Below are 11,798 nucleotides of genomic sequence, written 5' to 3'. Positions count from 1 at the left end.
TTAAAACCATGCAGACTGATGATTGCAAAAGAGCGGAGATAAGCCAAATAAAGTTGCACAGGAGGAGATTGGAGGACCAGCGTTAAAGATCATCAACAGGCTATACAGAGCAGCAATAGCAATCTCACCCAATAAAGAACATCTGTCCAGCCCTCCATAGTGATGCACTGGAATACAGTTAACATGGCAAAGAAGAAATTGTCAAAGTTAGTAATTCCGCCATTCGGCCCCTCCCACTTTCCACGACACTCTGTGTTGTTGACGTGACATTCTCGTCCGTGGCCAGAAAAAGCACAGGGGGCGGGCTCCTCCTCTGCCACAATTTCTGAAAAAAAAGGTGAGGAAATGAACTTACATTTTTCATTTATATATAATGTTCAATACAAGAAAAATATATTTAAATGATTTTATTATTGAATATCACCTATGAATATTTCATACATTCCATCTGTAGCCAGCAGTTGGTGCTGCTTAAAACAAAATGGAGCTTTATAAAAGCTTGGTTTGCAGCAGAGGTGGTCAAATTGCCAGAGACTGAGGGCCTCAAGTGCGGACAATGTAGCCAAAGTGCCACACATTTATTTTTATTAAACACTCCTTGTTCTGCTTTTTAAAGTGGGATTACATTCAAACTTAATCTTTGGTCTAAAACATAGCATAAAATTATCAGCTAAAACCTGTAACGATTGTGGAACTTTCTCCGTGATCAGCGCACAACGCGTGCGCTGACACAGCGGAAATCCTCCACAAGCGTATATTTGCAGGCACCCAGCAAAAGGTGCTACGCACCTGTAGAGGGAAATTCCTGTCGGCAGATGGCGCTGGGGAGTGCAGAGGAACCAATCCTCTGTACCTCCACAAGTGCCAGACAGGAATTGTACGAAGCGCAGAACGCAATCGCAAGAGAGGCGATTGCGAATGAGATTGAGCAAAGGGACAGGTTGTATGTGTGTGCGCCAATCCAGTCGCCACCCCGCGACCGCGCACACACAACAGCAGATATGAAATAGGAACGCGATCGCGAGAGGTGCGATCGCCAGACGTGACACAAGGCAGATCAGAATAGAATACGAGGGTAGCAAAGGCACAGCAAATAATACAATAAGGAGATACGGAAAATAACAAACGCTAGCTAACCGCGAACACCGCACTCATTTGCAACAGTGCACGCGGTTATGCGCGGTCTCCACGTGATAAGCACAATAGAGACAAGCACGCCTAACTAACCATCGACAGACAAACATGAAACAGAGGATGCGAGCGCTTGCTTAACGGTTACCTCACCGAGCCTTCAGCAAGCGTAGCAGACAAGACAGACACACGAAAACAGGGACAAGCGAGAGATAGGATCCACAGCACTAGCGAAAAGTGGCTAGCGCGATCCAGGTACTGAGTAGCAGAACAGAAGGATCCCCAGCGCTAGCGAAAAGTAGCTAGCGTGATCCCAGAAGACGGAACAGAAGGATCCCCAGCGCTAGCAAAAAGTAGCTAGCGCGATCCCAGGAGACAGAACAGAAGAGATAGCTGGTAGCAACCGCTGCACCAGCTATACTCCAAGAACAGGGATCAAAACCATTTCCTGTCGACCACCTTTGGGACAGGATAATGGCAACAGGCAAGACAAGACAGAACAGGCAATACAGATAATACAACCTGACTGGGCTAGAAGGGGAGCCTAAAGCAACCCCCAGGAATTAACTATACTAGATAGCAATGGCTGACACTCCAGCAGTGTCCATCAGGAACAGACCATGGAAAGGAAATGACCAGCAAAGCCTTCTGGGAAACATAAAGCTCTTATAGTGCCAGTCATCAAAGAAGGCAGGTAGGGGATTTGCATAACGAATGTATGCAAATTCCCCAGCAAGAGAACAGACCAGAAACTTGCAATAGATAGACAGGTCTCTGTTCCAGAGACCTGCAGCCCACAGACTAGAGGAATGGACAAACAGCTGTCTGCCTGTGCAGCCAGCTGAGCGGATCATCACAAAACCATTTGAGTGGTTTCCAAAGACTCAAAGGGGTTAACACTCAAGCGTTTCACTTCATTTAGAAGCTAATTGATAAGCTTGCCCTTGCCAGAGAGCAACGGTAAGGTACAAAAGTTTCATCTGTTACTGTATCCAGGGGTGAAGCTGGGAAATGTGGGTGTAAATATGCATTCAAATGAAAGCAGGCCAGTCTTATAGTGTTTAATATTTGTTTTTTTACTTTGTTTAATGTTTCAGGGATAATTCAGTGCTCAGTTGCGTTGTAGAATATTTCCGTATGTCAACTCTCATTCCATACAATACTATTGCCCTGTTCAGAGTACTGCGTTGTAACAAACCGTGTTATTCTAACTCGTTGCATGCAGGCTTAGTAATAAAGTTTATGCCCAATCTCCGTGTTGAAATACTTGAATAGAGGCGCCAAAATAGAATAAAACCATTTAAAAAAAGGAAGTTGTGGTGGATTTACCTTCCTTTGTAGTAAAACAGACATAAATCTGTTATTTTTGCATAAAAAAATAACATCTATTAGATACTCTACTTTGCAATGCATTTCGCAAGTACAGTCCTGCTTCATCAGACAAATTACGGAGAAAAACTAGTGTAGGTCTGGTATACAGCCAAGCGCCTCTGTAAAAGTCCAGTTCACAATCATTATAACGCGTGCGTTATGTAACAGACCACTGTGAATCCAGCCTTCAAGAAAAAATGAATTTTGAGTATATTAAAGACACCCATTGCTGGGATTCTTGTAAGCCATCAGTAGGCTTTAGGGACGGTATACCAACCTTTTTCTTTACAAGAAAGCTGAGCATTATAACATTCAGGACAAGAGGTAAGCCGCTAGATCTTGCTTTTTTCAGCCACATCTGGCAACAATCTCAACTTTATACATTCCCTGCAGTAAAAACTGCTTAGCCCTATTCTGATGTTTGAATGTAGGTGCATCATATTGGAACTTTAAAGGAACCTAAGGTGAGAGAAAAATGGAAGCTGCCATATTAACTTCCGTTTAAACAATACCAGTTGCCTGGCTATCCTGTTGATCCTCTACCTCTATGTAACGATCAGTGTCAACACGCAGAGAGAATCTGATTATTGGTGGGATGCAGACTCACCAATAATGCAGATATACACCGGATTATGAATGATCTGCAGAATCACTAATAATCCAGGTATGTCTAACCTCTGGACACCTGAGACGTGAGTGTACAGTATCACAGTAACACTTTGAGAGGGAACTGCCAGGAAGACTGGAGGCAGTGAGGAGAAGGAAATTCACCCCTAGACGTGGGTGAATTCCCTTAGGCCAAAGGCTCCCTAGGAGAGGGACCTAGGCCTGGTTGCAGGAAGCCCTGCTGCTAATATGAACAGATTTGCCCTATCTCGTTGTGAGATCCTATCTCACTACAGCCTAGTGGCGAACCAAGGAAGTACAGGTAAACAGTGCTAGTCTTGGGTGTGTGGTGCGTAGTTACAGCACCCCGGAACTAGTCTAAAGCATAACATAGAACTGACACAGTATCCTAGTCTTGGGTGTGAGGTCCGTAGTCACAACACCCTGGAACTGGTCTAAAGCATAACATAGAACTGACACAGTATCCTAGTCTTGGGTGTGAGGTCCGTAGTCACAACACCCCGGAACTAGTCTAAAGCATAACATAGAACTGACACAGTATCCTAGTCTTGGGTGTGAGGTCCGTAGTCACAACACCCTGGAACTGGTCTAAAGCATAACATAGAACTGACACAGTATCCTAGTCTTGGGTGTGAGGTCCGTAGTCACAACACCCTGGAACTGGTCTAAAGCATAACATAGAACTGACACAGTATCCTAGTCTTGGGTGTGAGGTCCGTAGTCACAACACCCTGGAACTGGTCTAAAGCATAACGTAGAACTGACACAGTATCCTAGCCTTGGGTGTGAGGTCCGTAGTCACAACACCCGGGAACTGGTCTAAAGCATAACATGTGAGACTGAGGGACAAGTGGTTATATAGTGCAGCGCTGGTCAGCGCCGCCCAGTCCCTTCCAGCCAATCCGTATCCATCCTTGGATCAGCTGACCGGCGGGGTCAGCTGATCCCTCTCTGCTTCCCATAAAGCTTCTGTTTTGCTGCGCGCGCGCGTATATTCCGCAGCCTATGTGCACAGGAAGGCTGTATAGCATCAGACACATGTCGCTGCGTGTAAACTGCCGGAGAAGACGCGGAAACGGCTTCCCAGGATGTGAGTCATGAAACTTTTTCCTCAAATCATCTGCGTACATGCGGCCCTCTGGTACCCAAGTTCTATCCTCCACAACATAACCTTTCCAGTGTACCAAATATTGCACAGAATTTTGCACCAGCCGGGAGTCCAGAATCTTCTCAACCTCATACTCAGGTTGATCATCAATCAATACGGGAGGGGGGGGGGGGGAGTGGAATCCACCTGCACTGCTGGCTTGAGCAATGACACGTGGAATGATCTTACACCACGCATACTGGTAGGAAGATCAACGGCATAGGTGACAGCATTAATTCTCTTGGTGACTGGAAACGGCCCCACAAATCTAGGCCCTAATTTGGGTGACAGTTGTTTCAATGCCAGATGCCGCGTAGACACCCAGACCAAATCCTCTGGTGAAAAGTCCCATTCAGCAGTGCGTCTCTTGTCGGCCTGCTTTTTCTGAGACTTGAAAGCCTTTCCCAAATTTGTTTTCACCAAGGCCCAAATTTGTTTCAACGCCAGCGGCCATTCCTCCAATGCTGGAAACGGAGTAGAAGCTACTGGCAAAGGAGCAAACTTAGGAGACCTCCCCGAGACCACCTGAAAAAGGGAGAACCCAGAGGAAGAACTTTTCAGGTTATTGTGCGCAAACTCTGCGAAAGGTAAACATTTTACCCAGTCAGTTTGTGCATCAGCCACGTAGCATCTGAGAAACTGTTCCATGGATTGGTTGACCCTCTCAGTCTGGCCATTCGTCTGTGGGTGGTAGTCTGATGAAAATGAGAGATCCATGCCCATAGACTGACAAAATGCCCTCCAGAACTTAGATACAAATTGGACTCCCCTATCTGACACTACATTTTGCGGAATGCCATGCAGCCGAAAAATGTGCAGGATGAAGAGGTTAGCCAGCTCTTGAGCGGAGGGGAGTCCCTTCAGAGGGATAAAATGGGCCATTTTGCTGAATCTAGCTACCACCACCCAGATGACAGTCATGCCTTCAGATCTGGGGAGTTCACCCAAAAAATCCATGGACAGGTGCGTCCACGGTTCACTTGGAACTGGCAGGGGCTGCAAGGTCCCCACCGGAGCCTGTCGGGAAGGTTTGCCCCTAGCACACACAGCACACTCCCTCACAAACTCCTTACAGTCCGTGGCCAGAGATGGCCACCACGCACACCTGGCAAGGAGATCCTGTGTCCTGGTGGCCCCTGGATGACCAGCATTCTTATGGGAGTGAAACAGCTGCACAAGCTGCAGGCGGAAGGGCAAAGGCAAAAATAACACTCCCTCGGGCTTCCCTTCTGGGACATCCTGCTGATATGGGGCCAAGGTGGTAGCCCAATCCGTCCAGGTTTCTGTGGCTGCCAAAACCACCTTTCGAGGCAGAATAGTCTCGGGTGCCGAAGGCTGTGCCATTTCGGGTTCAAAACACCTGGACAAGGCATCAGCCTTAACGTTTTTACTACCAGGGGTATACGTAATTACAAAAGAGAATCTGGAAAAGAACAGTGACCACCGGGCCTGTCGGGGACTGAGTCTCTTAGCGTTTTCAATGTACTCCAAGTTTTTGTGATCTATGTGAACTGTAATAACATGTTCTGCTCCTTTTAACCAATGTCGCCATTCCTCAAAGGCTAACTTGATGGCCAGGAGTTCTCGGTTGCCTATATCGTAGTTTCTCTCCGCTGGGGAGAACCTGCGGGAGAAGTAGGCGCATGGGTGAAGTTTACCCTGCAAACCGGAACGCTGAGACAGCACAGCCCCACCCCCACCTCAGAGGCATCAACTTCTATTATGAACGGGAAGGTGACATCTACGTGTCTCAGGATGGGAGCAGAACAGAACAGTTTCTTTAGGGTACTAAAAGCCGTGAGAGCTTCCTCGGACCAGTGGTGAGTATCAGCCCCTTTCTTAGTGAGACTAGTGAGGGGCGCAACCACTGTAGAGTACCCCTTAATAAATCTCCTGTAGTAATTCGCAAAACCCAGGAATCTCTGGAGGGCCTTCAGACCCACAGGCTGTGGCCAGTCCAGTACAGCAGAGACTTTCCCAGGGTCCATAGAGAGGCCCGAGGTAGATATTACATACCCTAAAAAAGCTACAGAGGTCACCTCAAAAATGCACTTTTCCAGTTTGGCGTACAATTGATTCTGTCTTAGTCTTTCCAGCACATACTTGACATGTCTCCGATGTTCGGCAAGAGTGGCTGAAAAGACTAGTATATCATCAAGATATACTAATGCAAATTTACCCAAAATTGGCCTGAAAACCTTGTTAATTAACTCTTGGAAGACGGCCGGGGCGTTGCACAACCCGAAGGGCATCATTAAATACTCCTAATGCCCATCGGGTGTATTAACCTCCCTGGCGGTAAGCCCGTGCTGAGCACGGGCTATGCCGCCGGGAGGCACCGCTCAGGCCCTGCTGGGCCGATTTGCATAATTTTTTTTTTGCTACACGCAGCTAGCACTTTGCTAGCTGCGTGTAGCATCCGATCGCCGCCGCTACCCGCCGATCCGCCGCTATTCCTTGCGCCGCGGCCGCCCCCCTCCCCAGACCCCGTGCGCTGCCTGGCCAATCAGTGCCAGGCAGCGCTGTGGGGTGGATGGGAGCCCCTTTGACGTCACGACGTCGATGCTGTCGGTGACGTCATCCCGCCAGTCGCCATGGCGACAGGGGAAGCCCTCCAGGAGATCCCGTTCTTTGAACGGGATATCCTGATCTCCAATCGCCGGCGGCGATCGGAGGGGCTGGGGGGATGCCGCTGAGCAGCGGCTATCATGTAGCGAGACTTTGTCTCGCTACATGAAATTTTTTTTTTTAAAAAAACACTACTTTGCTGCCCCCTGGCGGATTTTTTTAAACCGCCAGGAGGGTAAAAGGCTGTCTTCCACTCGTCACCGTTCCTGATGCGCACCAGGTTGTATGCACCCCTTAAGTCCAATTTCGAGAAAATTTTAGCATTGGTGATCTGGGAGAATAAATCGTCAATCAGAGGTAGTGGGTAACGATTTTTCACAGTGATCTTATTTAGACCCAGATTGTCAATGCAGGGCGGAGGCCTCCATCTTTTTTTTTAACAAAAAAGAACCCAGCGCCCGCAGGTGACCGGGAGGGGCGGATAAATCCCTTAGCTAAATTTTCTTTGATGTACTCCTGCATTGCCAACTTCTCTGGCCCGGACAGGTTATAAAGGTGACCCCTAGGAGGCATACAACCAGATCTTAAGTCAATTGGACAATCAAAGGGACGGTGAGGGGGTAATCTGTCTGCTGATTTCGGACAAAAGTCATCAGCATAATCTTTATACTGCTCTGGCAATCCTTCCACCTGAATACTGGTGTTACCCATGGTTACCTTCGCCAAACAATGATGATAACAGCGGGTAGACCAGCTCGTTAGCTGACCAGAGGCCCAATCAATCCGAGGAGCCTGAAGTCGCAACCATGGCAGACCAAGGATGATGGTGGAAGTTGCCATTCGTAACACAAAAAACTGCAGACTCTCTCTATGTAAAACCCCTATGGTGACCTTCAACTCTGGAGTCTGAGACAGAGGGTAATTACTCTGCAGAGGAGAGTCATCCACCGCAGTAACTAACACCTTTTGGTTCAATGGGACAATAGGAATTCCCAATCTTTTAGCAAACTCATAGTCAATAAAATTGGCAGCCGAGCTGGAGTCGAGAAAGGCCTCAGTAGAAACTGTCTGGTCTCCCCATGAGATGGTGCATGGGAGGAGCGGTCGATCGTCTTTAAGAGGTAAATTCTGTGCGCTTAGGGTGTTACCTCTGACCACTCCTAAGCGACAGCGTTTTCCGACTTTTTGAGACAGTTCTCTGCTTTATGACCCTCCTCTGCACAGTACAAGCAGAGCTGTTCCTTCTTTCTACGAGTCTGCTCGACCCGGGACAATTTTGAACGTCCGATCTGCATGGGTTCAGGGGAAGGTGAGGTAGGTGGCGAGGAAGTGTAGGAAACATATCTCACACTACTCCTACCCCGACTTTGTCTCTGATACCGTCAGCGACGGTCTACTCTGATTGCTAGTGAAATGGCTTCATCAATGGTTTTAGGTTCAGGATATCCTAACATCAGATTAGACACTGCATCTGATAATCCTGACAAAAAACAATCCAACAATGCAAATGAGCCCCACCTAGCTGACACTGCCCACTTCCTGAACTCCGCTGCATAAGCTTCTACCGAATCTCTGCCTTGCCGCAACATTTTGAGCTTCCGCTCAGCGGTCGAGGCAGAGTCCGGATAATCGTAAATTATGGCCATAGCTTTGAAAAATTTCTCCACAGAGGTCAGAGCCCCATCACCTGGCGGAAGACCATATGCCCAGGTCTGTGAATCCCCAGTCAACAGTGTCTTAATAAAGGTAATTCTCTGGGCCACAGTACCTGAAGCATTAGGTCTTAACTCAAAGTAAGAAAACACTCGATTTTTAAAGTTTCGAAAGTCAGATCTATGAACAGAAAACTACTCAGGCACAGGCATACGTAAGTCTGTAACAAGGGGGGATCGCACTGAGTTAACAGTCGTCTGAAGGGCTTTTATAGACCCAGACAAAGCATTAATCTGGGTCTGAAGACTATCCAGCACGCTAATGCAATTCTCCACCGAGGTGGTGAGTGCAAGCAGACGACTGTCAAGTGTGTCCATATTGTTTTGGTCTGCCGTTCTGTAACGATCAGTGTCAACACGCAGAGAGAATCTGATTATTGGTGGGCTGCAGACTCACCAATAATGCAGATATACACCGGATTATGAATGATCTGCAGAATCACTAATAATCCAGGTATGTCTAACCTCTGGACACCTGAGACGTGAGTGTACAGTATCACAGTAACACTTTGAGAGAGAACTGCCAGGAAGACTGGAGGCAGTGAGGAGAAGGAAATTCACCCCTAGACGTGGGTGAATTCCCTTAGGCCAAAGGCTCCCTAGGAGAGGGACCTAGGCCTGGTTGCAGGAAGCCCTGCTGCTAATATGAACAGATTTGCCCTATCTGGTTGTGAGATCCTATCTCACTACAGCCTAGTGGCGAACCAAGGAAGTACAGGTAAACAGTGCTAGTCTTGGGTGTGTGGTGCGTAGTTACAGCACCCCGGAACTAGTCTAAAGCATAACATAGAACTGACACAGTATCCTAGTCTTGGGTGTGAGGTCCATAGTCACAACACCCTGGAACTGGTCTAAAGCATAACATAGAACTGACACAGTATCCTAGTCTTGGGTGTGAGGTCCGTAGTCACAACACCCTGGAACTGATCTAAAGCATAACACATAGAACTGAACATAGAACTGACACAGTATCCTAGTCTTGGGTGTGAGGTCCGTAGTCACAACACCCTGGAACTGGTCTAAAGCATAACATAGAACTGACACAGTATCCTAGTCTTGGGTGTGAGGTCTGTAGTCACAACACCCTGGAACTGGTCTAAAGCATAACATAGAACTGACACAGTATGCTAGTCTTGTGTGTGAGGTCCGTAGTCACAACACCCTGGAACTGGTCTAAAGCATAACATAGAACTGACACAGTATCCTAGTCTTGGGTGTGAGGTCCGTAGTCACAACACCCTGGAACTGGTCTAAAGCATAACATAGAACTGACACAGTATCCTAGCCTTGGGTGTGAGGTCCGTAGTCACAACACCCGGGAACTGGTCTAAAGCATAACATAGAACTGACACAGTATCCTAGTCTTGGGTGTGAGGTCCGTAGTCACAACACCCTGGAACTGGTCTAAAGCATAACATAGAACTGACACAGTATCCTAGTCTTGGGTGTAAGGTCCGTAGTCACAACACCTGGGAACTGGTCTAAAGCATAACATAGAACTGACACAGTATCCTAGTCTTGGGTGTGAGTTCCGTAGTCACAACACCCGGGAACTGGTCTAAGCATAACATAGAATAACATAACATGAGAGGGTAATCTAGCTCAACGTGAATCCCCAGGTCCGTCCTGGTTCAACCACACTGCAGGATCTGACTGAGGTCTGTGTGCTAACACGTTAAGCATTTGCAACGGCAGACGATGTGAGACTCAGGGACAAGTGGTTATATAGTGCAGCGCTGGTCAGCGCCGCCCAGTCCCTTCCAGCCAATCCGTATCCATCCTTGGATCAGCTGACCGGCGGGGTCAGCTGATCCCTCTCTGCTTCCCATAAAGCTTCTGTCTTGCTGCGCGCGCGCGTGTATTCTGCAGCCTATGTGCACAGGAAGGCTGTTTAGCATCAGACACATGTCGCCGCGTGTAAACTGCCGGAGCAGACGCGGAAACGGCCGCCATGCCGCCAGAGCACGCGGCGGCCATTCCGCAATCCTTCACACTCTAATACTTTTAGCCATAGACCCTAAACAAGTATATGCAGATCAGATGTTTCTGACAATATTGTCAGAACTGACAAGATTAGCTGCATACTCACACTACTGCAGTCAAATAGACCAGCAGCACTGTTTTTTCTGATCAGCAGTGTCTGAATCACACACCTGAAACAAATATGTGGCTAATCCAGTCAGATTTGAGTCAGAACCATCTGATCTGCATGCTTGTTCGGGGTCTATGGCTAAAAAGCATAAAAGGAAATAAATATGGCACCCTCTATATGTCTTTAACCTCGGGTTCCTATAAAAAAATGAGAGATGCAAACTACCAAAGATAGAGCTATTTGGGACTACAAATTTTTAAATAAAGTGCTGGTAGTTGTGTGTCAGCAAAGATGTATGGTCCTGTTTTAGGTTCTACTTTAAGTGGGTGGTGGCCTAGTATGGGGCTATCACTGCACTGACCTGTAATTGCACTTCTATGCTGGGTGCATTAAACAGTCAATTTGTGGTTGTCATCATTACTTGTAATAAAAGCTTTTTTGCATCAAGAACTAACTCTCTGCTCCCTCCTTTACATCATTCTTAGAATATGGAGACTGTATAAGGAAATCTGACATGACTTCTGGATAACAAGTCGCATGAGCTGAACAGCAAAATTATTTCTAAAAATAACCAGGTCATTTCCAACTACCTGTGTGTGATCTTACTGGCACCTGCTTCCTGATGTCCTGCAAATAATGACTTTCATTTTGCTGGAACTACAGAAGAGCCTCTTTTTAGTCTTTCACATAGGCAGTACTGAGGCTTGCAACAAGACACCAAGGCCAATGCTGAGTCTTTGTAATAATAAGATCTCTTGCTGGTCACGGCAGCCTGCAGTCCAGAGAAGCATATGGTCGTTGCCAGCAGTCCTGCAGCTTAAACCAAACGAAAAAAAATCCTCCAGTTTTCTGAGAATTCCAAGACCCTAATCTTCCCAGAGCCTCAGACTTGTAATATCTGTAAATGTGTCCCTGAATCTGCACTGCTGAGGGTAATTTCATCAGCAACAGAAGCAGCAGAATGATTCTGGTCTTAGAGCAGTCCTCTTTATTGTTATGTATTTAAGTATTTATATAGCGCTGACATATTATGTAGCGCTGTACTGAGTATTTTGTCTTGTCACTAACTGTCCCTCAGAGGGGCTCACAATCTAGTCCCTGCCATAGTCATATGTCTATGTATGTATCTATCGTGTAGTGCATGTATCAT

At 47.1% G+C, this 11,798-nt stretch overlaps 1 protein-coding gene across 7 annotated transcripts in view; it reads right to left on the bottom strand.

Annotated features, from left to right (window-relative positions):
* CACNA1F (calcium voltage-gated channel subunit alpha1 F) overlaps nucleotides 1-11,798 on the bottom strand; it is a 349,606-nt gene that overhangs the window by 275,149 nt on the left and 62,659 nt on the right. For all 7 annotated transcript variants that reach the window (XM_068248313.1, XM_068248312.1, XM_068248314.1 and 4 more), the window contains exon 8: nucleotides 129-325. In XM_068248313.1, the coding sequence (XP_068104414.1) occupies nucleotides 129-325 (197 nt within the window). The remainder of the gene's footprint in view (nucleotides 1-128; nucleotides 326-11,798) is intronic.

The sequence above is a fragment of the Hyperolius riggenbachi genome, chromosome 8, assembly GCF_040937935.1.
Source record: "Hyperolius riggenbachi isolate aHypRig1 chromosome 8, aHypRig1.pri, whole genome shotgun sequence".
NCBI classification, from domain to species: domain Eukaryota; kingdom Metazoa; phylum Chordata; class Amphibia; order Anura; family Hyperoliidae; genus Hyperolius; species Hyperolius riggenbachi.
Note: the sequence above shows the minus strand (reverse complement) of the source record. Positions and strands in the feature narration are given on the sequence as shown.